The sequence below is a fragment of the Parambassis ranga genome, chromosome 22 (genome assembly GCF_900634625.1).
Source record: "Parambassis ranga chromosome 22, fParRan2.1, whole genome shotgun sequence".
NCBI lineage: Eukaryota > Metazoa > Chordata > Actinopteri > Ambassidae > Parambassis > Parambassis ranga.
The window spans coordinates 16411558-16434063 of NC_041042.1; the positions used below are offsets into that span (position 1 = coordinate 16411558).

The 22506-nt window shown below is 44.5% G+C and overlaps 3 protein-coding genes across 3 annotated transcripts; all 3 read right to left on the reverse strand.

The window, feature by feature from the left end:
* Positions 1 to 2343: 2343 nt before the first annotated feature.
* LOC114427827 (uncharacterized) lies at positions 2344 to 4388 on the reverse strand. Its single transcript, XM_028396032.1, has 9 exons — positions 4277 to 4388; positions 4003 to 4096; positions 3867 to 3920; positions 3650 to 3695; positions 3422 to 3552; positions 3227 to 3341; positions 2800 to 2922; positions 2583 to 2720; positions 2344 to 2451 (listed from the first exon to the last, which is right to left on the reverse strand). Exons 1-9 carry the CDS (start codon positions 4386 to 4388, stop codon positions 2344 to 2346), a joined length of 921 nt encoding a protein of 306 aa, XP_028251833.1.
* A 323-nt stretch (positions 4389 to 4711) lies between these two features.
* On the reverse strand, positions 4712 to 9620 carry txlnbb (taxilin beta b). The gene is made up of 10 exons (XM_028395180.1): positions 9377 to 9620; positions 8142 to 8383; positions 7736 to 7827; positions 7457 to 7627; positions 6350 to 6544; positions 5952 to 6071; positions 5793 to 5867; positions 5610 to 5702; positions 5359 to 5454; positions 4712 to 5282 (listed from the first exon to the last, which is right to left on the reverse strand). Exons 2-10 carry the CDS (start codon positions 8374 to 8376, stop codon positions 4800 to 4802), a joined length of 1560 nt encoding a protein of 519 aa, XP_028250981.1. The 5' UTR covers positions 8377 to 8383; positions 9377 to 9620; the 3' UTR covers positions 4712 to 4799.
* A 1191-nt stretch (positions 9621 to 10811) lies between these two features.
* Positions 10812 to 21828, reverse strand: hivep2b (HIVEP zinc finger 2b). Its single transcript, XM_028395178.1, has 7 exons — positions 21647 to 21828; positions 15775 to 19673; positions 15126 to 15283; positions 14809 to 14984; positions 14626 to 14724; positions 13760 to 14547; positions 10812 to 13310 (listed from the first exon to the last, which is right to left on the reverse strand). The coding sequence occupies exons 2-7, from the start codon at positions 19567 to 19569 to the stop codon at positions 12900 to 12902; spliced, it is 5427 nt and encodes a 1808-aa protein (XP_028250979.1). The 5' UTR covers positions 19570 to 19673; positions 21647 to 21828; the 3' UTR covers positions 10812 to 12899.
* Between the last annotated feature and the right edge of the window lie 678 nt (positions 21829 to 22506).

A 22506-nucleotide genomic window follows, 5' to 3' on the forward strand; every position in this document is an offset into this window, starting at 1 on the left:
TGCAGCAGTGGCTGCTGCGGTTCTTTTTACTGCAGAAGGCTGTAAACAGAGTGTAATCTGTAGGAAGCTCTTCAGTCTTTTGTCAGATAATCAGGCCGCTTTCCTCTGCGTCCTTTCATTTTTCTGTCCTCCTGTCAGAAAACACAAAGACACAATAAAAGGCTGCGCATTAATCTGCCATCACACATCAGGTGCACCTTTCCTCCCTCTCCCAGTTTTATCATCTTTTTCATGCATTTGTCTTTAAAACAAAACCACCGGCCTCCTCTCCTCGCTTTGCACTGGTTTTTTGTCATATTGCCAACCCATGAATTTTGGGTTTCTGGTTAATCTAATAATGTGATTAAATAAAATCCATTTACCTCTTCAGATTCTCCACATCCTCCATGGTCTCAGGCAGCATTGTCTCCAGTGAGCTGTACCACACCGACGTTTGTACACTTTGTAAATTGTAGATAGTTAAATAGTGGCTACTTTAAAATGTACCATAGAGATAAAGAGGCAGCTCCTGCCAGATACTGGCCTGTCTGTAGAGCAGGAACATCAGGACCGCCGACACAGACGTGCCCAGATTTCTGTGGAATTAGACGCAACTGCACAAGTCTCAGGAAAAAGCCACATTAGCTTGTGTCCTAATACAGTGTCAGTGCTAACATCCAGCAGGGAACATCATGTTCTCCCATATTAATCAATGTGAATGATCAACATTTGAAATGCTGATAAAGACGCCCTGGAAACTTGCCCTGACCTGGATGGGTGACAATCCCCACAGAAACATCATGTGTTGTGTTTAATGTGCATCTTTCACACTGAACTGTACCTGTGGACACAGAGGGGACAACAAGGCAGGCGATGGCAGCAGTGAAGTTGGCGGTGGCCATGAGGGAGTGCCGACTCACTGGCGACCAGGAGTTGAGGTTGATAGATGACAGTGATTTGTGTTCAGCAAGATGCTAAATACAACAAAAATAACCTCTGATACAATAGTGCTGCGACTTTCATCAAACACCAACCTGGTCAGTCAAGTTCATGACATTTGTTTTGGCTTTGGCTCCGGTCCACTGCAAATCTCACAGTGCCTCAAACCGTGGAGTAGTCGCCTCATTCTCCTCCATCTCAGTCCAGCCACATTGGTTCAGATCCAGCACTCCAGCCCCAGTGATTTGGAATGAGCCCTAAGAAAACTACTCCAATAAGCACAAAGGCAAAAAGTATCAATGATAATGTGACAATCTTCCTCTGGAAAGGCCCAGAGTCTTCCTATATGCTCGATGAGTTCGTCATCTCTGATGATTATCTGAAGTCTGCAGCGTCTGAAGTCGAGACAAAGTGTTCCAGAGTGGGGATCAAAGTCCCTCCTGGGTTCAGTGGTCATCTTTTTAAGAAATGCAGCAGGCTTATCATGTCATTACATGTGTGCTGTCTGTGAGACTCCAGAGGCCCTGTTTCCTCTTTAAGTCTGCACACGCTCTTTTTCCAATTAGCAAGATATTAACTTTTTTCTCAGAGGCCATTTTTACCCCCACACACCTCCTTTCTGATTTTATTAATGAACTGAATTTATCAAACTTGGGAAAGAATTTTTACTTGACGTCATGAATGTTTTACGTAATGTCTTATAACTACAGGAGAGATAGCAGTGACATCCTGTAAGGTCCTCCAGAGGAGGAATCCTGAGTTGTCCTCTTTTGGCCTATGGGCTAGTTGCGATATTAAATGAGGGAGAGTTCACTCACTATTTTGAAAAGCTATGTTGTTCTGGTGCCTAACTTCCTGTCTGCTCGATCTGGTTGGTGCAAACAGATGCATCTTGGGCGGGACATGGCTCCAAAACAGAACCGCCGTGTATCTCTCATGTAGCTGCTACACAGCTGGTGTAAATACTCTCATTAACTAAAATCTTAAGCGTTTGACAACAGCTGTCGCTACGCATACGTTATGCTTCTGTTACATGGCCGGTGTAAATCTGGGGTTATCCAGTGCCAAACATGCTCCAGAGAACTGAGATATTCTGTAAGCCAAGTGTACTGTAATGAAGAGTGATGCAGTCTTTTCCTGTGACCTAACTGATTAGACAACCATCCTGTGATCTGATCTGTGAAGATTCTGTGGAGATTATTTGCCGTCCGGTCACTGTACATTGACCCATACGCAGAACAGTGTTTCACAGATCTGAAGGGTTTATGTTCAGTCGCTGTTTAATGTTACATTGCTCTTTTTCACATTTCACTTGGCACAAAAACTCTTTTAATGAGGTCACTCATATCCTAATCAATCAGCTGCTCCTGTGTTGCGTTTGTTTGCCTTTAATTAATGTACGTTTTGCATGAAAGAGTTTAATATTCACAGAGAGCACAAAACGTCGTTCACCGAGGGCCTGTCTATGGGACTCTGGCAGCAGTGAGAGAACAGCACCCTCCCATGTTTGTCCAAAACAAAGTCGCCTCCCAGCTGCAAAACAAAGAGTTATTCATGAATGCGACCTCTCTTCACAAGAGATAATATGTACAGCAATGTGAATGACATGTTGACATTCATCAACACTCTGAGTCATGTAATTCTCTTGTTTTTGGCTTGTTAACCTGAAACATGTCGTCTTGAATCGTTGGAAGCCCGCGCGGAAACTCCATGTTGTTGGCTACGTATTCTGCGTAGAGCAGCATGTTGCTGAAGTTCAACACTTTCCTCAGAGACGCTCCCAGCCCGAACGCAGCGTACAGCTGTAACACAGAGTTTACTCAGGCGCCATCAAACCAAAGAATCACTTTTGTGTTCTGCTGCCTAGTGTCGACCTCTGACCTTTCTCTCAGGGTCCAGCAGCATATCGTAATGACAGCCTGTGTCCTGCAGCCAGTGTGAAGCTCCCTCTTCACAGCCAAATGAAACAACCACCACTTGCAAAGAGTGTGCATCCAGGGACTTCTGCAAAGGTCGGACATTTTAACTCGATTGTTGAGACTCGATGACTCGTTTTTTTGAGCCGGCCTCAAGTGGCTACTTGAGGAACTGTGGTTTTTGTCACTTCCATGTTCAGACTTGGTCAAAAACAGAGCCTTCCATGTGGATTTTCCTCCATTTTATTGGTTACCATGGTAACAAATCCTAACCTGACAGAGAGATTTTGCATGCAAAGCTCCATAGACATATTTTTTAATGTTAAAAATTTCACCCCCTGCTGTCCTGGTGAGTACAGGCTGATTGAGATGTTAATAATTGATTGATTTACCTGGTTCCTCTCCAGATCTTTGAGGTGTAGACGGCACATCAGACAGGAGAACTGACGAATTAACACCAGAAAAGTCTTCTTACCTCTCCCAAGATACTTCTCTAATGTCACTGTTCTGCAAAACACAAAGAAAATAGCGAAGTTCTAAACGAGATATCATGTTTCCTGATAATCTTGAGGTCATATCAAACTCACTGTCCTGTTCTGGCATCGACGAGAGGCGTATCTGGTGGAATACGTTTTTTTGACGGATGGTCCCCGTCCAGTGTTTTAGCGCTCAGCTGTAATTCATCGTCCAAACGCTGCAGGAAGGCGTCCCACTGCACCTGTGTTCCATCGGCTGCCCTCAGTAAATATCAGAAGGCTCAGGCAGCGACCTGACTGCTGCTGTTGAGATTTATTTATTCCATTTCAATAACTCACCTGGAGCTGCTGAAAGTCCTGAATAGCTTCCTGCAAAGCAGCGCAGCTGGAAACATCACACAGCATCAGGCTGTTTCAGTTTATCACAGCTCTGAATAAAAGGGATGTTTACAGTACTCATGCAGAATCTGCAGTGCCGCTTACAGTCAGTGTGGTGGCCTAAAGAAGCATAGTTTATAGTCTAATGTGATTGTTTTTACATAGAATTCACTCTTACTGATCATTTTTTCGCCAAAGATCTTCTGCATCCTTTTTCCTTTTGACAGACAGGCTGTGAAATTAAAAACATGAAAGTGTAAGGCTCATTAGTCTCTGCACTTTTATATCTTATGTTTTAAAAGTAATCTGAGGACCTGCTGTACAAAGCTGCACCAGATTCAATCAGACCCAGCAGCGACTCTTTTCGCTCGATGCGGATTTTCTGCCTGATGAATTCCTGGCAAGAACCTGTGTTGACTCAGAGCACATGTAGTTAGTGTGTAACAGTCAGCATGTGTTTATTCTTTATGTGTAATGATTGACAGGCCTCCTGCTGCTCCCCGCTTCTTTGGTGCGAACCATAAACCGCCTGCCAACTGCAGAACACGCCGTCTGCAGGTCTATTTTTAAGTGCACTTGTCTGCCTACCTTCCCTGCTCTCCTTCTCAGCGAGGTCCAGCAGAGCTTTTCCATTTTCAACAAAAGCGGCGAGAGCTCTCGCGCAGGAAGCTGCAGACTGCTCTGCTCCTGCTTCGGCCATTTTGTCTATTTGAATGTGCACCAGTAATAGTTTCATGAGCATTTCTTTCAAAGTCCACTCAGGGTTTAAAGGAACATTTCACTGATTTTACCACAAGGAGCCCTGGTGTACTAGATATTATTCCCAAAGTGGGTTTTGGTTCTGTAAAATATTGTAATTGTGATATTCTTCATTTTATGTAAACATAGAAAAAAGTGATTTGTGCTTTTATTATATCTAAAAATCCAACAATTCCTGCAAACGTCATTGAGCTCATTTAGGTTAAAAATGCATTAAAGGGGTAAAAAACAGGCATTTTCTAAACAACAATAAACAACAAAAAGTGTTTGGCCTTCTGTATGAGGATCAGAACCAGGCTTTCTGTTTTTATTGCTAGAAGCAGGTTTCTTTTCACATTGGTTTTCACAAGCTTTAATCAACCGACTCCATTTCCAAATCTCTCTGGTCTTGGTATGCGTTCTCATGGACTTCCTGGGGTTCCTCTCTGTGGATGCCCTCCTCCGGCTCCGGGACATCCTCAGAGTGTCCGTTTGATTGGCTAGCACCCGTTTCTGTGGGTATGACATGAGATATTGTGAAAGAACCAGCGACCTCCTTCAGCAGGGCCTGCTCAGCCTTCAGTTTGGCCAGTTTCTCCTGCAGCGGAGTTGTGAGCGTCTCGGCGGGAGAAGGATCTGTGGTGTTTTGGACAGGGTGATCCAGTTTTGGGATTTTGGGGGCCTCCTGCTCCTCGGGGACTTCCTGCTCTGCCAGCTCAGCTGAGTACGGTTGACTGCCGGCCTGCTGCACCTTATCGTAGAGATTCTTCCTCTCTTCTTGCAAAGCCCTGCACAGACTCTCCAGCTTCTGGTTCTTGATGCTGAGAAGCTCGAACTCTTTTTCCTTGATTGCTTTCTGTAAAACATATTGAACATATCTGTTATTGAACCGATTTAAACAACAAACCCTCGTAGAAAAAGATGTTTCTTACATCTGCCACCATGTCAATGAGACTCTTGTTGCAGCCGTCAAAGCGAGTCTTCCACGACTGGCATTCTTTCTCCAGCTTTTTCATTTTCTTGGCCATCTACACCACAAAAAAAATCATGTTACACTTCACACAACCAAAGCCTCTTCTAAAAATAGTCACTCAAATATAGGCTCATACAGATTTTGAAGTGTTAGTTTTGTTTTGTTTTTCGTGTAGATGAACCATCATGCCTTCAGATGCTCCTCACTTACTTTATCCATGTCCTGTTTGAAGCCGCTGTAGACACTGTTACTCTTTGATACCGTGCCTTGGATCTCATCAAACTTCTTGGAGTACATATCAAGCTGAGGAGAAATGGTTACAGAAATATTATGCATGTCTCATGAGAAGCAAAAAAACAATCTAATTTTACCCATGAAGCTTTGCTACTCTACCTGAGACCTCATATCGTTTTCTTGCTCCTTCAACATCTTCAGTTGTGTTTTATACTCCGCCACCTGTTTTAGCATCTGTGTGAATAATAATAATATTTAGTTCCATTAAAATGAGCTTTAGGTAACTTGCATCTATAAATGTGTTGCACTCAAACACACATGCTCTTTTTCCAACTTGTGCTTCTCCTCTGCCTCCTTCATCATCAGCTGCGCCTGCGTGAGTTTGGTTTCCAGCAGCTTTTCTTTCAGGTCTCTGTGCTTGAAGACCTTTTCCAGGTTCTGGAAGAAATTCAGGTGAATTTATGAGTCATTTTCACACACAAAGCTAATTTCATTTCTCGCTCTGGGAGCTTTTTGGCTGCATAAAACTGAAATACTGTAACTAATAAATGTAAGACCTGGGTGGAATCTGGAAATAATTCATGGGCACAGATGAGTGGGGGTTTATATAATATAAGTGCAGTTCATCCAGTGTCAAGCCTGCATGTAGAAGAATATAAATGGGCTGGCCTAATGTTATGTGACTCTCAGCTCAGAGTGTGTCTCAGGATCCATACCGCCTCTCGCTGGTCGTATTGTGAAATGAGTCCCTTCAGCTTCTCTGCCAGCGCGCTGTTCTCCTGACACAGCTTGGTGTTGCGGGTGCTGTGTTCCTCGATTTGAGCCTGAATCTCGCTGAGCGTGCCCTGAAAGTGGGTGGTGATCTCCTTTCTCTTCAGGTCGTCCTCTCTGCACCTCTGCAGGGTCTCCTCCTGCAAGTCAGGGATGCATGTGAGTGCTAAAGCCACACTGCACTGCAAGATGCATTTGCATCTTTTTACAACATATGAATACTCTGACAGACTCTGGCAGCCGAGCACAAGCCTGATTACTCCTCCACAAAGTCTGGAGACAAGAAAGGATTCAATCATTATTCATTCATAGCCGGAAGAACAGTGTAAAACTGTGGCTGCGGCTGATAGTTTCAGCTTATCGAATGAGAAGGTTAGCGTGTGTTTGTGGAGATACTACACCTTAAACATCCACATCGGAAGGAAAACCTGTTTGTTAATGCATCTCACAATGTCTGATAGAAGTGTACAGCAAAATACAGCAAGATGTTTAGAAGGTGCTTTAACTAATGGCAAAATCATATGAGAAAAGTCTTTATGTATGAATGGTGTTTCAGCCTAGCATGATAGATTTTGGTATTAATTAGAATGAAGTCATTTTATTGGTTAATTTAGCTTTCTGTACTCATTTTGTAGACAGCAGTTACAGCCTGGTAGATCAGTCGGGCAGGCAGTTGGCATTAAAGCATCTATTTCCCAAAACTACACATGCACAGTGTGCACAGTAGGCCACCATCTGATGAGAAGGACCGTGCCATACTTTAACTGACAGAACTTTATATGATTGTGAGGATTTCCCCAGATATCCACCGGAGATGTAAAGCAAACTGTAAACAACGCTTCACACCGGGAGCTTTGGGTGTAGCCGTGTAAGAGGGTCAAATCCTGAGTGTTGACATAAAGGGCTGATTTTTTGGTGCCAGCTGATGTCGTCTCCTGTAGAGCACGACATATGGTGACACCACCTGGCCCTGCAGCTCAGCTCACAGCAAATGGCTCACACCAGAAACTGTTTAGTCACGTGTGGAGCAGGAACATCAGGAGCTGAAGTACCTTCAGAGTCTTGTTGTGTCTCTGCAGCTCTCTGCACAGGCCCTCCAGTTTACTGCGAGCCAGCACGGCCCGGCTGTGCTCGCTCTGCAGCTGGTCCTTCTCCTTCATCACTTGGAGCAGCTTCTTCTGTAGAACCTTCGTCTGCTTCTGATCACTTCGATGCTCCTCCAGCTGCAAACACACAAACGCAAAAATGTCCTATTTTGCCCACATGGTGGGGGGGGGAGAATATATCTTTCCCTTGGAAGCAGCTCTGCTCCTCATTCATCATCCACTCACCAGCTCGGCATGCTTTTTGATGATGGCCTCCAGTTTCTGTTCTGGAGTGTCGAGTTTGTTCAGACTTTGCATCAGCAGCATGGCTTCTTTCCCTGAGCAGCCACAGAGAATCACAAGTCAAACACCATCCTACCAGGGATCACACAGAGCTTTGGAAAAATCATCTGAGATTACAAGAAGTCTGTCGGCCCACACTGTGAGGAATCATCTTAGCATCCAGCTATAAAAGGCATGTTGAAATACTACTTTACCTGCAGATGGATACGCTTACACACCCTATGGCTCTGCTTACACACCTATCACTTTCAGTACAACTTGGACTTTTGCTGACGGAGCTGAATCAAAACAACCTCAGCTAAAATCGATAATACATTTTGAAAAAAAAGAAAGAAAGAAAGAAACACACCTAGATTTTTGAGCATCTTCTTCTCCAGTTTCTGGTCCTTGCGGGTGTCTGCCTCTTTCACGGCTGCGACCTCCTCTGTGTCCTCTGGCTCAGCTGGAACCTCAGCAGCCTGGTAGGTGCTAATGATGTCCTCCAGCTGTTGGTCCAGGTCTTCTGTCAGGTCAATGTGGCGATCCTCGGCTGGCGACGCCTCAGGACCTGTGTGTGCACTGCAGCTCTCCTGACAGGCCTCCATGTTTTAGCTGTAGGTGCAGGAAAATCATTTTATGATAAACTCTGACATGTCTGTTTCGGAGCCATTTTGTTTTTTGTTTTTAAAAGTGCATTAAGGACAACAATCAATGCGTCTGTCATGTTGGCCATTTGTCATTTTCCACTTTAGCTATCTGTCTACGTGATATTACAGCAAACTACATCACATTAGTGGTTTAGCAGGCTAACTAGCGCCCCGTGGGCTAAAACACAGTCAGCACATTGTACTCTCATGTTATATTTTACTATTATGCTTCAGAAATTTGGAAAACTGTCGCCTATTGTGGCAAAAATCTGATCAAACCCACACAATCATCACGCCTCATTGCCTGCTCGTGTCGATCTTGTGTTGTACAGGCTCACAGCAAGAGCCTGTTTACGCACATAAAATTAGTGCAGCCTTCACACTGCCTGTGCTTTCACAAGCAGAGCACATGGCACCTGTTCCAGACCCACGGGCTATTTTAAGAACTTCTTAATATGGGCACGTTATTTATTTATTTCTAATCCTCTCTTATTGATGTCAGTGTCAGTGGTTGTGTGCACAAAGGATGCATTTTTTGTTCAACTATTGATATTCAGTTTAAAAAACACAGTACTGTTACATAAGAAGCATCTGTGGTATTTTTTTTTAAAGAAGGCAGATATTCAATGGAAATTACGTAATTAAATATAAGGCTGTAGGGACATTATTTTAGAAAACAATACTTGATTATAAATAAGAAGTTCTTCTTTCCATTTTGTTAACAAATAAGGCAGGCAAGGCTCTGCTATTAACACCTTCTCATCTTTAACACACTTGGCAAACTTCAACAGCCGTCAACAGAGAAGAGAGATCTTATTAGTATGGTTAAGAGGAAGAGGCTTTAAAGTCATCTTAAACACATGATTTAAGGTTATTTTTATGCCATTGAAGTGTTAAATGTGTCTGAAAGAAGAAGAAGAAGAAGAAGAAGCAGGCTAAGGAACAAACAGGGTCTTACCAGGACCAAGGGCCAGAGGGGGAAAAGGAAGAGAGTGTCGAGGGGCTCGGACAGGCTGCCACCACAGATACAACAGCTGTGATAAGACCACCTCAAAATAAACCAGAGGAGCACAGCTCACTCAGAGCAGAGAGAGGGAGGACAGAGACACCTCCACTTTAAAAAAACAACTTGTATTGTGGCAGGACTGGTTCACACAGTGGCTGCAGAAGATCCAGAGCGGCCATTTTATGTGATGCCTTCGCCGCTTTAAACCAGCGCAGTGCTCATTTTATTTTAAGCTGGGTTGCTGTTAACAGCCATATAATTATTCTAACAAATGGGCCTGACAAGCCTGGTGACTGAGCAGCACAAAGAGAGAGAGAGAGATCTCTGATTGGCCAGAATTAGAGCAGACTTCCTCCCCAACCCAGAGAACAGCACAAAGCTTTGTTAGATCCTCAAGTAATACATGTTTAACAAATGTTCAGGTAGACACATAAAAATGTTTAATGTTGTTGGTGATCCTCTAAAAGAGATCCTCTAAAGCCTGCAGTGTCTGAGACACCTCATTTCACCGCAACTTAAGAAAAATGCATATAAACAGACAAAACACATGAAAATAAAGAAAACAAATTTCAAAGAAAACTGTGCAGCGGACAACAGGAGTGTTTTCAGGGGACCCAAAAAGTGACAGACATCTGTGCTTTGTTACTCTGAGAGTCTGCTAGGCTGTTGAAACGACTAGTGTGGGTGTATCTGGTGCCCCTTGTGGTTGTTTGGACATACTGCACGTTCAATGTGTTGGTAAAAGCCCTCCTCTTCCTCTTCCTCTTCCTCATTTCTTAACCTGGCGATAAAACAGTTGTGCACATTTACATTGTCATTTGCACAACCTGCATTTCGTAATTTGCTCTTGTTGTATTTGCAGCTTGTGTGTCATCACATCAGGGAAGCTTTTGTTTGTGGATTTGACCATGTGGGCGATCTAGACAAGTATAAAGGCTCCTGAAAGAGGCGGAGGGGTGGGTGATGGGTACACCTCTACAGGAGGCTGGGATTCTTCTTCATTTATTAACATCCTCATTGGTGGTTTAGTTTCATTTTTAAGGTTTGGCTACTACTTGCTTAGGTTTAGGCATGTTTGGGTTTAAAGCAGACCTCTTGACGACATTAAACAAGGCAAATCTTTACTGTTTCTCTTTACCAATTTTTCAGATGTTCACCCCAAACAACACGTCCCACATCACCACAGGAGGGCACCAGATACACACACACCAGCAGTTTTAAAGGTCTGGAAATACTTTTTTACACTCACAATGAGAACGGTCGGGTTTTGTCTGTTAGCATGTGTGTTTTCTTAAGTTGCGATGCATTCATGGACATATATATATATATAAAAGAGATCTTTCCCATTTTAATTATGCAGCTGTGAAATAATCAGCAACACACATCCTTGGGTTAGAAGTATATTCTTTTAAAACAATTTTGAATTTAATCTGAAAAAGTAGAGCACCAAACAATAAATTCCTCATAGCATAAAAGAGGCACTCCGACCTGACTATAACCAGTTTTGATGCAAATAGCTAAACAAACGGATTGGCTACCGAGGATTTCTTCCCTCAAGAAAAATCTTAGCTGAGAGGTAAAACGATTTGTCCTCTGTGTGTTTTACAGGGAATTTCCATAGACATGAGAGGCACAATGCAGTTCAGTAAATGTGAATACACAATAGAAAACAAAAAAAGAAAAACAACAATCTGAATATGCAAAAGCAAAATAAAAGGCTTCACTTTCCCTTCACATTTTATCAGCATTCTGCACCACCACAAATAAAGGTACACAACCATCAAATCAAAGCTACATAGTACACCTTCAGAGAGGGAAACACAAAATTAAAGCAGTGCACCTTTAAAAATTGTTTATATGTAAACATGAGTGAACAATATTATTTTTTTTTCCATTCTCAAACTGAAGTTTTTTTTTTAAAAGATGAGACACACTGTTAGCGATCAACACTGTGCTATTTTCACCCTCGTTAAACCATCGACTGCAGACATTTTACCTCTTAAAGAGATATAAACAATCCACATAAAAAGTTTTCAACACTGCAAAAATAGTTTAAATCATAAAAATACACATATATGTACAGAGAAGAAGAAGTAATGCGTTTGGTGAGTGATTACTTACATTTTGAGCTGAAGCACAGTAATAGTCAATCAACTCATGCTGATAACATCATTAGCATTACTTACAGTAAATGATATTGATTTTTTTTTCCAGTTACACTTGAAATGTTCTATTGACTGATCAGCATAGCCCCTTGGATTTGTGTGTTTCACACAATGAGAAGAACAAAAAAAACAACTGGAATGTTTCAAAGCCACGACATGTTTTACTCTTCCATTTCCCACTGACCGAGTCAGTAAAAACACCAAAGATGAAAGGATGAAAGTGCATCTTTAAAACCAAAAAAAAAAAACTAAAAAAAAATGCTTATGGTCATCTGTATAAGCGAGAAAAAAGCTGTTTAGTCAAAGATCAAAAAGCAATGCCAGCGTGGCTCACTGCATAACTGCATCACTGCTGCATAAGTACAGATATACCATATAAATAGTAGTCAAATGTTTACCAGTATCAATAAGTGCTTACGTTCTAATATATAAATACATCTTACAGTATTCATAATTACATAATTACTTCCTCTATTTTTGTGCAATAGCAAATCCCATGCATTTTTACCGAGATAAAAACCACAACATTAAGAAAAAAATGCAACATTTTTTTTAAGATTCTTTCACATAAAATCAAGCTGCATCCGTCTGTCAGCAGAACAACAAAAAAAAACAAGATAAAGGTTTCTCCTTTGAGCGCAGACACTCCTGAATACTGTCAACCTTCGGATAAAAGACGAAAAGCAAAATAAAGGCACGGACCCTTGCTGCTTGTTCAGAAGCACCAAACTGCACAAGAAGCGTCTACTTATAATTTGGTCAGACTGTTTCATAATACACATACTTTCCCCTTATAAATAGTCTTTATTTACTGCACTACTGCATCACACCTTGATATGATTACATAAACAACAGTCTATTTTCAAAGTACACACAGTAAAATACACTGTTTGTATGCATCTAAGAAGGAGTATATGTTAAGGACATTTGTACAGAATCCATAAATATAATTTATGTGCAATTGTACGCAGACTACTATGTCAGACAAAGGCATATTAGCATAATATCTTTCCATATTGCACCTGCACCCAATAAATGATTCTTCACCTCGCTAAAAAAACTTCCTGCACATTGTTTCAAAGAGCTTCCGAAGAGAGGAGCACATCAGACGGTCTTCTTCACCGTGAAGGTTTCCTGTTTAGAAGAAACTGTCTGTTGCATGTGCAAGATCAGAGGAAGTGTTATTATATTGCCTCTAATGGGATAAACATGAGGTTATGTGCCTAAAGGGCCGAGGATTAAAAAGGTCGCAGGTGTAGCAGAGGGGCGTCTGTTCCTGGATTGAATCACAGAGACAAAAAAATGGGGCTTTAATGAGGGTCCTCTGTGGTGATCTTCAGCGAGGCGATGGCTTTCAAGCATGTCTGGACGCTCTCCTCCTGTCTGCTGTCCATGACGCCAGGTTCGAGGCTTTTCTCCTGATGGAAGGACAGCTGGCTCTGGCCTCTGATGTCCTCTCCGCCTGTGTCAGGTCCGTGGACAGAACCCTCCCTGCTGCTGCATCGCTGGCCCTCACTGCTCTGGGGGCTCGGCACTGAAGAAGGGCTGACATCAGTGCTGGAGGAAGGCGGCGAGTGCAACATCTGGAGCCCTCCGACAGGAACGACGGGGAGCAAACTGTGGGCCTGCTGCTGGGAGTGAAGAGGGAGGTGGCTTAGGATGTTCTGGTGATGAGAACTGGCAGCGGCAGTCAGAGTGGAAGCCGAGCTGCTCCTTTGATCCTGAAGCGACAGATTGGCAGCGTTAGCAACACACTCAACACCGCCAACTTTTCATGTGAAGATATATTGAGAAATGTTAGCATCATTAACTAAAAAGAAAAAGAACCTCTCCAAGTACAGAATATTCCTTTAAATCTGGAACACCTCCTCAGAATTGGCTGCAATAAGACCATGATCATCTCCTGACTCACCATAACCCTTTTTTACTCACTTTCTTTTCAGGCAATGCATAGTTACCTTTAGCCACTACTTACTAAGGATCAAGCAAAAGTTAAAGGGACTATTTCACAATGTATTGAGGCAAACGTCATCTTAAACAGGGGCTTGTGTGCTTGGTAACCCCCACCTATGCTTTAATTGTATTTCATGTCATTTTGCCACTGGCCTTACTTCAAAAGGACACAAACACACACAAACAGAAGTAAAGAGCAGAACTGGAAACTTCGTACCATTTCCATTTCAAAGGCTCCTTGCTGTTGAGCCATCTCCATCTTTGCTTGGTGTCTGGTTTTATCACCGCTGCCTTTATGTTGGTGCGAGCCTCTGCGTGGTGAAACAGCCCTCAGCACAACCCTCTGCCTGCCTCTGACTGAAGACTCTCGCTTCCCAGGTAGCTCTGTTCCAGGAGACATGGGTCGTTCGATGGAGACTGGAGAAGGGTGTTGAATAGGCGTGAAGCCGGGTGATCCAGGCCTCAGTGGAGAGGTATCCCACCTGGGAGAAGAGCGACCTCGCGGGGAGAGTTCTCGCCTCGGGGACGGGTAACGCAGGCGTGAAGGGGAGGGCTCCCGGATAGGAGACTCCCAGCCAGGAGAAAGCAGACATGAGGAATATGGGTCAAACAGGAAGCTGGACTGGTCTGGAGAGAGCATTGTTAGTGAGTCTTCATCCACAGACTTCTCCCTCTGCTCAGTTGTGAAGACAGGTCGATGATCTGAGCCCCCACGCCTGCTGGATGACTGCTGACGGACATCCACTCCAGGCAGAGAGGCGAGCGAGCAGCCGTGGATGGCAGCCGTGGCTGTAACCGACAAAGAGGTAACTCCACACGTTTGAGGACTCGTGCTCCTTGAACGCAGCTTTGGGGTGGAGTCACCCTCATATTCATCATCCTCATCCTCATCTTCATCAATTTCGTCAACTTCTTCATCCATACCATCAGAATCTTCAGCATCTGAGAACTGATGTTTGGTTGTCACGGCTACCTCTGCCTTGGACTCCGGTTGGATGTCGTCCACTTTGAAAGACAAACACATCAGTTCAGATTTATTGCTCTGTGGCAGCCTGGCAAGATTAATACATGTCATCATCCTACCGTGTTCCTGTATCTCTGTGTCATCCATTGACACTGACACTCCCAGCTCAAGACATTTCTTCATGTGTGCCTTTGACTTCATATGTTTAGTCAGGTTTCCTGTTTAAAAAAAAAAAAGGTCACAAAGCTCATTCCTATACCTCAGACTGGAACTGGAGAAAAAAATGTTTTTTTAATGCTCACCTTTAGTTTTAAAAGCAAAGTTGCACACCCTGCAGATGTACGGTCGCACGTCTGTATGAGTCCGGATGTGTTTTTTCAGCATGCTTGGCTTCTTACAGCGGATACCACACTCTTCACAGATGTATTTCCCCCGGCCTCGACCCCTCACATACACATAGTCTTCATTGGACTTGTACCTAAAAAAGAAATAGAATATTTTCCAATAAATCACACACGTCCTAAATAGGGAAGAAGAGCACACCAGCAGCTTAAAATAACTTCTGTATTTCCAGTCAGCAGAAATGACAAGTGTTACGATAAGTAATATCTTGACTGACCCTCCCTCGAAGATCTTAATTCGTGTTGGCACTGTTTGGGTCGTGGAAGCCTCCCTCTCTTTCCACTCCTCCTTGGCAGTCTTCACTCTGCAGCTGATGTCTTTCACCTTCTTCCCGTAGGTGATGTCCACCTCTTTGGGCTCCGGTTTCCTTTGCAGCTGAATCAGATGAACAAACATTGTGTTAACATCCATTCTAAGTGGACACCGTATCGATGGTGTAACACGATGCGTCCGATATTGTGTGTCACACATGGCATTACACAGCATGTTTTGCAAACATGAATTATTCTGCTGCTGCTGCAGAGAGGGAAGACCATAATGCACATAACTCTGTGGTAATATATCCTTTTTATCCAGAGATAAGCATCCTGCTAAGACCACTTTCATTTTTTGTATCATTTTATTAAAATCATAATCATCAGCAGGCAAATGCTTTTTTCAGACACTTGCCAAGGGAACTTTCTGCCAAATTAAGCGTGTGTTTTGCCAAATTCTGGGTAATAAGGCCCTTGAAACTTTCTCTTAACTCATGCAAACATTTATTAGTTACAGCACCAAGGTGAAATACTACCCCGTTCAAGGATGTATTTAGTAATTTATACGTGATATTAGCAATCTGTCGTAACTAGGCTCAATACTTTTCTCACCTGCTCCACGGTCTGCCTCCACAGGATGAGGGATGACACCAGCTTCCCTGTGCCAGGTTGACACATGGCAGCCACAGTGTATATAACCTTGTCTCCCCTTTGCTTGGATTGCAGCTGGGCCAGAGCGGCGCTGGTGCTCAATTCAAGAGGGTTGGGGTTGTGGGAACTCACACACCAGGTGGCGTACACGGAGGAGAAAGGGGCGCTGTTGTGAGAGCAGCTCGGCTTGGTGTAGTTGAGATAACACCAGCTTACACCTGTCGTTGTGCGAAGACTTGGAAACTGAGATAACAGCCTCGAATGCTCGGTGTCTGAGATCAGGATGTCTGGACTGGTAACCAGCTGTGCCACCATGTCCATCTGCACTCGTTTCTCCATGCCAGCTTCTTTCACGTCACTGGCTGGTATGACGGTGTAAGGAGGGGAGCTTGTATCCAAGGAGCTGCTTTCCATAGCTGTCTCAATGCCATGGTCAGTGGCCTCGGTCACTTTTTGCTGAAGTGTGATAAATTTATTCCTGCGTGAGTCATCCTGAGCATGAGGTGTTGATGCACCCTGCACCTCTGACCTGTGCCCCTTCTCCTCACTCAAATTACATTTTCCCAACTCCACAGCACTCAGCTCCTCCACAATCTGCCCAAACATTCTCTCCTCCTTCACACGTTTCTGTTGTTTGACCTCCATGAACAGATCCATGCTGCTGGCAGGAGACAGCATCCGCTTGTTTGCACCACCACTGGAGGCATTAGTGGTGGAGATAGTTCTGGAGGTCAGAGAGAGAGGGATGCCTGTCTTGAGCTTAGCTGATGACAAATCAAGGGCTTCGATGTTAAGGGTGTGCGATGAAGGTGGTTTTGGATATTTAGCATTTCCAGCCAGTCGGGACGTTTGATTCTGAAAGACGGACGTAGCAGAGCTAATGCTATCATACTGATTGTCAAATATCTGTGACACTGAGGTGTATGTGATACTGCCATAGGACGGCACATGAGTTTGGATTCTTACAGGAACCAAAAGGCTCGGATGTGACAGCTGAGGAAATGTATTTCCAGTGGAAAATATCGGCTGCGGCAGAAGGGTAGCCGCAGTGAAAGGAGGGGAAGTGCAGCTGAGGTACTGTGGAAACACTTGTGATGTGACTTGTGTTGCCTCAGTATCCATATTCAGTGACTCCTGTCGCACTAAGTTCCCCCTCCTCCTCTCCTTCACAGCAATGATGTCCACGTGTCTAACTTTAGATGTTGGAGAAAGGCTCCCATAGTCAAATGATATGCTGCGTAACTCTGGGAACTCCTTGCGCAAGTTACACGGCGCCTGCTCAGAGGAGGAGCGTCTCATTTCATGTTGTTGACGCTGGTTGAGCATGGAGAGGGAGTGCCCACTCCCTGGCACAGCTAAGAGCTCAAGTGGTTTGCCAAATTCATCCTGCCTGGCTGGGGAGACTGACTTTAAACTCTCTTCTCTGTCAAAGGAGAAGGTGGAGCTATAAGATAAGTTGCTGTCTTGGCTCGGGCTGCGGGAGAGACTGGTGCAGGCAGACTCAAAGCTAGATTCACCGGAGGAGTGCTCGATATCAGCCAGGCGTAGCCTTTTCTTCTTTGGAGGGAGCTTCTCTGGAGGGAATTGTGCTAAAGTTTCACTCCTCTGAGGCCACTGAAACTCCTCCACGTGCTTCTCTGGCTCCTTCACCTGCACCTCTGGAGCTTTTTCTGGACTGTCAGGCTCTACCGTTACCCTAATTTCAGGGACTTGTATATTGGGTTGCCGCACAAGTTTAGGCCCTATTTGAACCGACTGCCTCAATCTGCTGTCACTCCGCTCCAGATCATATGATTCACTCACCTCCATAGCTTGATATGAAGAGACACTGTCCTGCCTCTGCCCATATTTGTAAGACTCAGTCTGATCAGAGTGAGGCCTGTTCAGTGAGTTTGTGTGCTGGATAACTGAAATTACATTCCCTAAAGTTTTTCGACCAGACATTTCAGGGCTTATTGATATGTCCATGTCACACCTGTCCATCTGTCCTCTCCCTAAAGCCATCATGCCCGCTGCAGCTTGTTTTAAATCATAATCTTTGCCTGAATCAAACATCTCTTCACACTGTTCATGATGGCCCTCATAGTGCCCTGCCAAATCCTCCTCTTCCCTCTTCTCTTTCCGACGCTTCCGCGTTGCCAGTTCCATCGCATGCTTCTGATGGCTCATACTCGGCACCACAGAGGGGTAATTTTCCATTTCCAATCCTGAGGGTGAAACGCTGCTCTCGCTCATCTTTCCATGACTGTCACTGTCTGTGTGGCCATCATGCGCCGATAGTTCAAAAGCAGCTTGCCGCCTGAGTCTCCTCATGCCCCCGGTGCTCGCTCTCTCATCAAACGAGTGGCTGCCTCTGAGAGCTTGAGGCATAGTCAGGCAGACCACCGAGGACGTTGGCATTGAGTTGCTTCGGATCAGAGGCCCCATGTCAGCGTCTAACTGCGGCTCTTTCAACTCTTCCCTTGTGAACGACTTTGTGTTTATTTTAATCGACTCAACAGTGTCCTTTTCTTGTGTGAAAACACGGGACACACCTTTCTCTGAGTGTCTCCCAGTGTGTTCACTCGAGTCTGTGCTACAAGCTACAAAGGCTGTTGACTGTTTAGGGCTTGGTCGATAACACTTTCCAAACATGATTTCCTGATAGGACTTTGCATTGGTGTTTGGGGGGCCAGTCTGGTGCTCAGCGCTCTCAGAGCGCGAGAAGTAGCCAGAGTCCGTGCTGCCCTTGCTGGACTGGCTTGGGAGTGACAGATTGTGGTCAGAGTCACTGCTTCTTTTTTCAGACAGCCGGAGTGCGAGCCTCTGTTTGATAGTGCAAGATTGAATTGCACGACTAGCCTCGGCAGCAGCAGGAGGTGCATTGATTTCTTGGGGCTGGGATGAACCATCCTGAGCTGACATTGACGTGGCTCCCTTTTTCTGAGCAATGAGATTTAGTACTTTTACAGCAGTGTTATCTGATCCCTCCATTGGAGAGTCCAGCAGTAGCAGCGGGTCATTAAGATTGTCCTCGTCCGTGTCCGTGCTTTGCTCAGCATCAGAGAATAACTCTCCTTCTCCTTCAAAGGACCCCTGTTCTGTGTTGGCATTGTAAGAACCAAGTTCTGAGAATGGCACCGTTCCAGCTTTGAGCGAGTGAGCATGGGACTTTCTGTGTTTGTATAAATTGCTCTTGGTTTTGAATGAGAATCCACAGGGGACACAGGGATAGGGCCGTTCCCCGGTGTGTGAGCGAATATGTTTCTTGAGCACGCTGGGTTTGGCACACGCCCTTCCACAATAATCACAAACATACTTCCCAGGCTTTTGCGGTTTCTGTTCCACCTTGCACTCTGACAACTGATCCATCCCTGACTGGGAACCCTGTTGGTGGACTTCAGGTGAACTGGGGGACTTCCGGTGAGATGCAGGTCCCGGGGACTGTGCGGAAACTTTCTGCCTGCCGACAGAAAGCGTCTTTGTGGACTGCAGCGGATATGAAGACACCTCATAGTCTTGATGGCTTGTGGACTTGGTTTGGGAGTGCTGATCTTCTAATTGCAGTGATTTCCCTGAGTCTGACATTTCTTTGAAACCACACGTGTCTCTACTCTGAGCTTCCTCTAGCTGTTGGTGCCACCCTTTGCCTTCCAATTCGACCGACGGCCTCCTCCTAGTCTGTGCAGCGTCTGATGTGCATTTTTTCTGTGTGACATTTCTGTCTTGACCCTCGACAGAGCTTTTCACCCCTGCAGTAGTTTCAAGTGACTCCATGAATCCAATGTCACTTCCTTTGCGATCGATTGACTTTCAAGGACAAAATGAGTTATGTGACTGAAGTGATATTAACATACATGTGAGTTGCAGGGAAGGGTCATCTGAAAGAAATGAGAGAGAAAGGGAAATTAGATAACTTTAATAAATAAAGACTGAGTTAAAACACGCTGCTCGAGCTATCCGCAGCTCCAAATAAAACAGGGAAATAAAAGTCATAATGAGCTCCATCACAGCAGGAATGGAAAAAAATTACATTTACAATGGTACCTCATGTCAACTCTGGCAGATACCCCAAATTTCCTGAAGCGCTTTGAGCGTGTAGAGGTATTTAAAGTGCATGCCAGCACTGTGGTATGTGTGTCATGAATGGTTGACCATGTGTTTATTTTGAGTGTGTGTAAGTGTGCTGAATAGAAAACAAAAAAGTTCAAAATTAGCTTTTAGTGAGAGTGTGTGTATTGAAAAAGCCAGAAATCAACATGTATTTTTGCACATGGCAGTAACAGCAACATGACATTTGCATGGCAGAAAATATAAAGATGTTATGTTAATGCACTTGTAGTCCTGTCAGGTTGTGATGGAGTATCATGCACCTTTCTCATGCCTTTAAAAGGATGGAAAATTTCATCCAATCCTGTCTGAGTTACTATCATCTCCGCTCTGGACCACATACTGTGGGTAAACAGTCTCATGCCTGTCGTTGAAGTAACCTGATTTCGTCGCTACACTTGCTTTGCTTCATACCGTGGGGATGGGTATCTGAGGGCACGTCGTTTCCATCTTCTCAGTATCAAATGCTGTGTCCTCCCTAACGAGGTTATGTAAGATTATCTGGTTCAAACCCTCTGAGTTCCCCTTAATTAGGACATCCTCCGACTCTCACTCTCTTTCTCTCACTCCCCTTCCTTTCTTTCTTTGTTAGCGCACCGCTCGCTGCTCAGGCACAAACCAGAGGGTATGAATCCAAGGTGACTCTCGAGATGCCGAGAGATGCTTGAAAGCAGCTGTGTGAATGATAATCTCCCCTTCTTTTCTTTCTTTTTTTTTTTAAACATTCTTTTGCAAATGCACTGTCCCTCTTTTTATGGTTCAGCAGCTCTGCTTTCAAGACAAAATAGAAGGGCTTCTTCCAGAAAAAAAATAATAATGAAAGCATATGAAGGATGGTGAAGGAGGAGAGAGAGAGAGAGAGAGAGAGAGAGAAGGGAAGGGGGAACCAGGGGGTGGGCTCAGATTGGAATGATCCATGTTTCAACGGGGAGGTTTACAGAGGTAAACTAAGCGGGGTGCCTGGGGGTAACAAAAATTCAGAGGCCTGGTAGGGAGCTCCCTTTCAAGGTCGATCTGACCTCATTGCTTAGTTTCCATCCTCTGTGAGCCACAGGAGGAGGGAAGGGGAATGTGGGTGCAGAGTGACAATGAGATAAGACCCTCAGTAACAATGCATACCTTTGAACTGAGCATGACAGAGAGGCAGCAGTCTTATTGACAAGTCCCTCAACAGATTCAGAGTTTTTTTTTGTATGGTTTCGTCTCACTCTTGGCAACAAGCACTAACCTATAGGAAAATATATGACACAGCAGCCATGACGTGTAACAACAGCAGGCAGGTGGGCGGCAGTAGGTGTGTTTCAGGCTGATTGTGGGCTGACTGGTACAGTATGTCCGCATGGATGGAAACTTTATGGAGGCATCTTATCTGAACGGAAGACACATCCCTAACACTGCTTTCCACACACACACATAGATAGAGAGAGGACAATGAGCAAACAAATGCTTGACCATGGAGAGCATCGTTATGCCACTGCATTACATCATTAGAGGCTAAGTTGGCCATTAAAGGGAACAGGCATGAAGTCTCACGCTGACAACAAATCCATAAATATCATAAGGAGATGGCTGGATGGCTCTGTGGTGCTCTAACAGCAACATAGCATGCAGAATGAATCAACAGCTCACGGTGTGATCAGAATGACATGAAGCACACACGGTGTGATGGGAGGGAGGAAAAAAAAAAAACCTTGGCTCGTACAGCAGTTGACATTCAGATATCAAATATAATCCTCATACAAACCTGACATTTTAATAGTCCCCTGTCCCATATCGACAGTCACATGTGACATTCCTCATGCTGCACAGTCCTTCTCTCCATTCTCCTCATGCCTGGGCAACAATAATGATTGAAATTAGCAAGGTAGAGTCCCATCAGTCATGAAGCTGCTGGCCGACTGGGTGTACATTAGAAGATCTATTGATGCGAGCTAGTCACCAGAGAAAATACCCAACCGTGACGTGCGGACCCAGGCACAAAAATAGCAAAGGGGCCCTGGGAGGGATTACACAACAGCCCACGTTTAAGGACGCTTTTCCTCCCTCCCTCTCTCTCTCTCTCTCTCTCTCTCTCTCTCTCTCCTTCTTTCCCTCTTCCTCACTCTCTCACTGTGTTTCATCAAAGCACAGAGGCAGCTGCCTCAATCCACACACACAAAGTGGGGAGCCGGCTGTCATGATCAGCCTCAGATTTAACCTGAACTTCATTCAGGTTGGATCCTAAATTTAAAAAAAAAAATAAAAATGTTGGACAGAGCGTAAGGGGAAAGCGACAAGCGCCCTGAAAGGATGTAATCACATGGTGAGGCTGCTCTGAATGTACATTTCCTACACATTCAGAGAGCAGCTCAATGAAAGGCAGCATGTGGCTGGATGCTGCAAAAAAAACAGAAAAAGAAAAAAGAGAGAGAGATGAATTCTGAAGTGAGACACCCACAGCCTGTTCAGAGCCAGTTCTTCCCATCACGACAGGATTTGCTTTGTGAATGGAGAGAGTCGTGATGAGGGTGTCATTAGCATGGCAAGAAAAAAAAACCTGGGACAATGCTGCAGATTATTTGCAGCTGTGAGCCTCATCCTGTGAATCAGATGTAGCATGGTGCT

What these genes read in the sequence shown, in the direction of transcription:
- LOC114427827 (XM_028396032.1), bottom strand. Translation starts at nt 4,388, where the DNA reads ATGGCCGAAGCAGGAGCAGAGCAGTCTGCAGCTTCCTGCGCGAGAGCT. An exon ending in GGTGCAGCTTTGTACAGCAG is followed by an intron (nt 3,921 to 4,002) that starts GTCCTCAGATTA and finishes TTAATTTCACAG; the next exon opens with CCTGTCTGTCAAAAGGAAAA. An exon ending in TGCTGGACCCTGAGAGAAAG is followed by an intron (nt 2,721 to 2,799) that starts GTCAGAGGTCGA and finishes TCTGTGTTACAG; the next exon opens with CTGTACGCTGCGTTCGGGCT.
- txlnbb (XM_028395180.1), bottom strand. Translation starts at nt 8,376, where the DNA reads ATGGAGGCCTGTCAGGAGAGCTGCAGTGCACACACAGGTCCTGAGGCG. An exon ending in GAAGATGCTCAAAAATCTAG is followed by an intron (nt 7,828 to 8,141) that starts GTGTGTTTCTTT and finishes GTGGCTGCTCAG; the next exon opens with GGAAAGAAGCCATGCTGCTG. An exon ending in ACAAGTTGGAAAAAGAGCAT is followed by an intron (nt 5,868 to 5,951) that starts GTGTGTTTGAGT and finishes TTATTCACACAG; the next exon opens with ATGCTAAAACAGGTGGCGGA.
- hivep2b (XM_028395178.1), bottom strand. Translation starts at nt 19,569, where the DNA reads ATGGAGTCACTTGAAACTACTGCAGGGGTGAAAAGCTCTGTCGAGGGT. An exon ending in CTTTGCTTTTAAAACTAAAG is followed by an intron (nt 14,725 to 14,808) that starts GTGAGCATTAAA and finishes TTTTTTAAACAG; the next exon opens with GAAACCTGACTAAACATATG. An exon ending in CACAGAGATACAGGAACACG is followed by an intron (nt 14,548 to 14,625) that starts GTAGGATGATGA and finishes TGTCTTTCAAAG; the next exon opens with TGGACGACATCCAACCGGAG.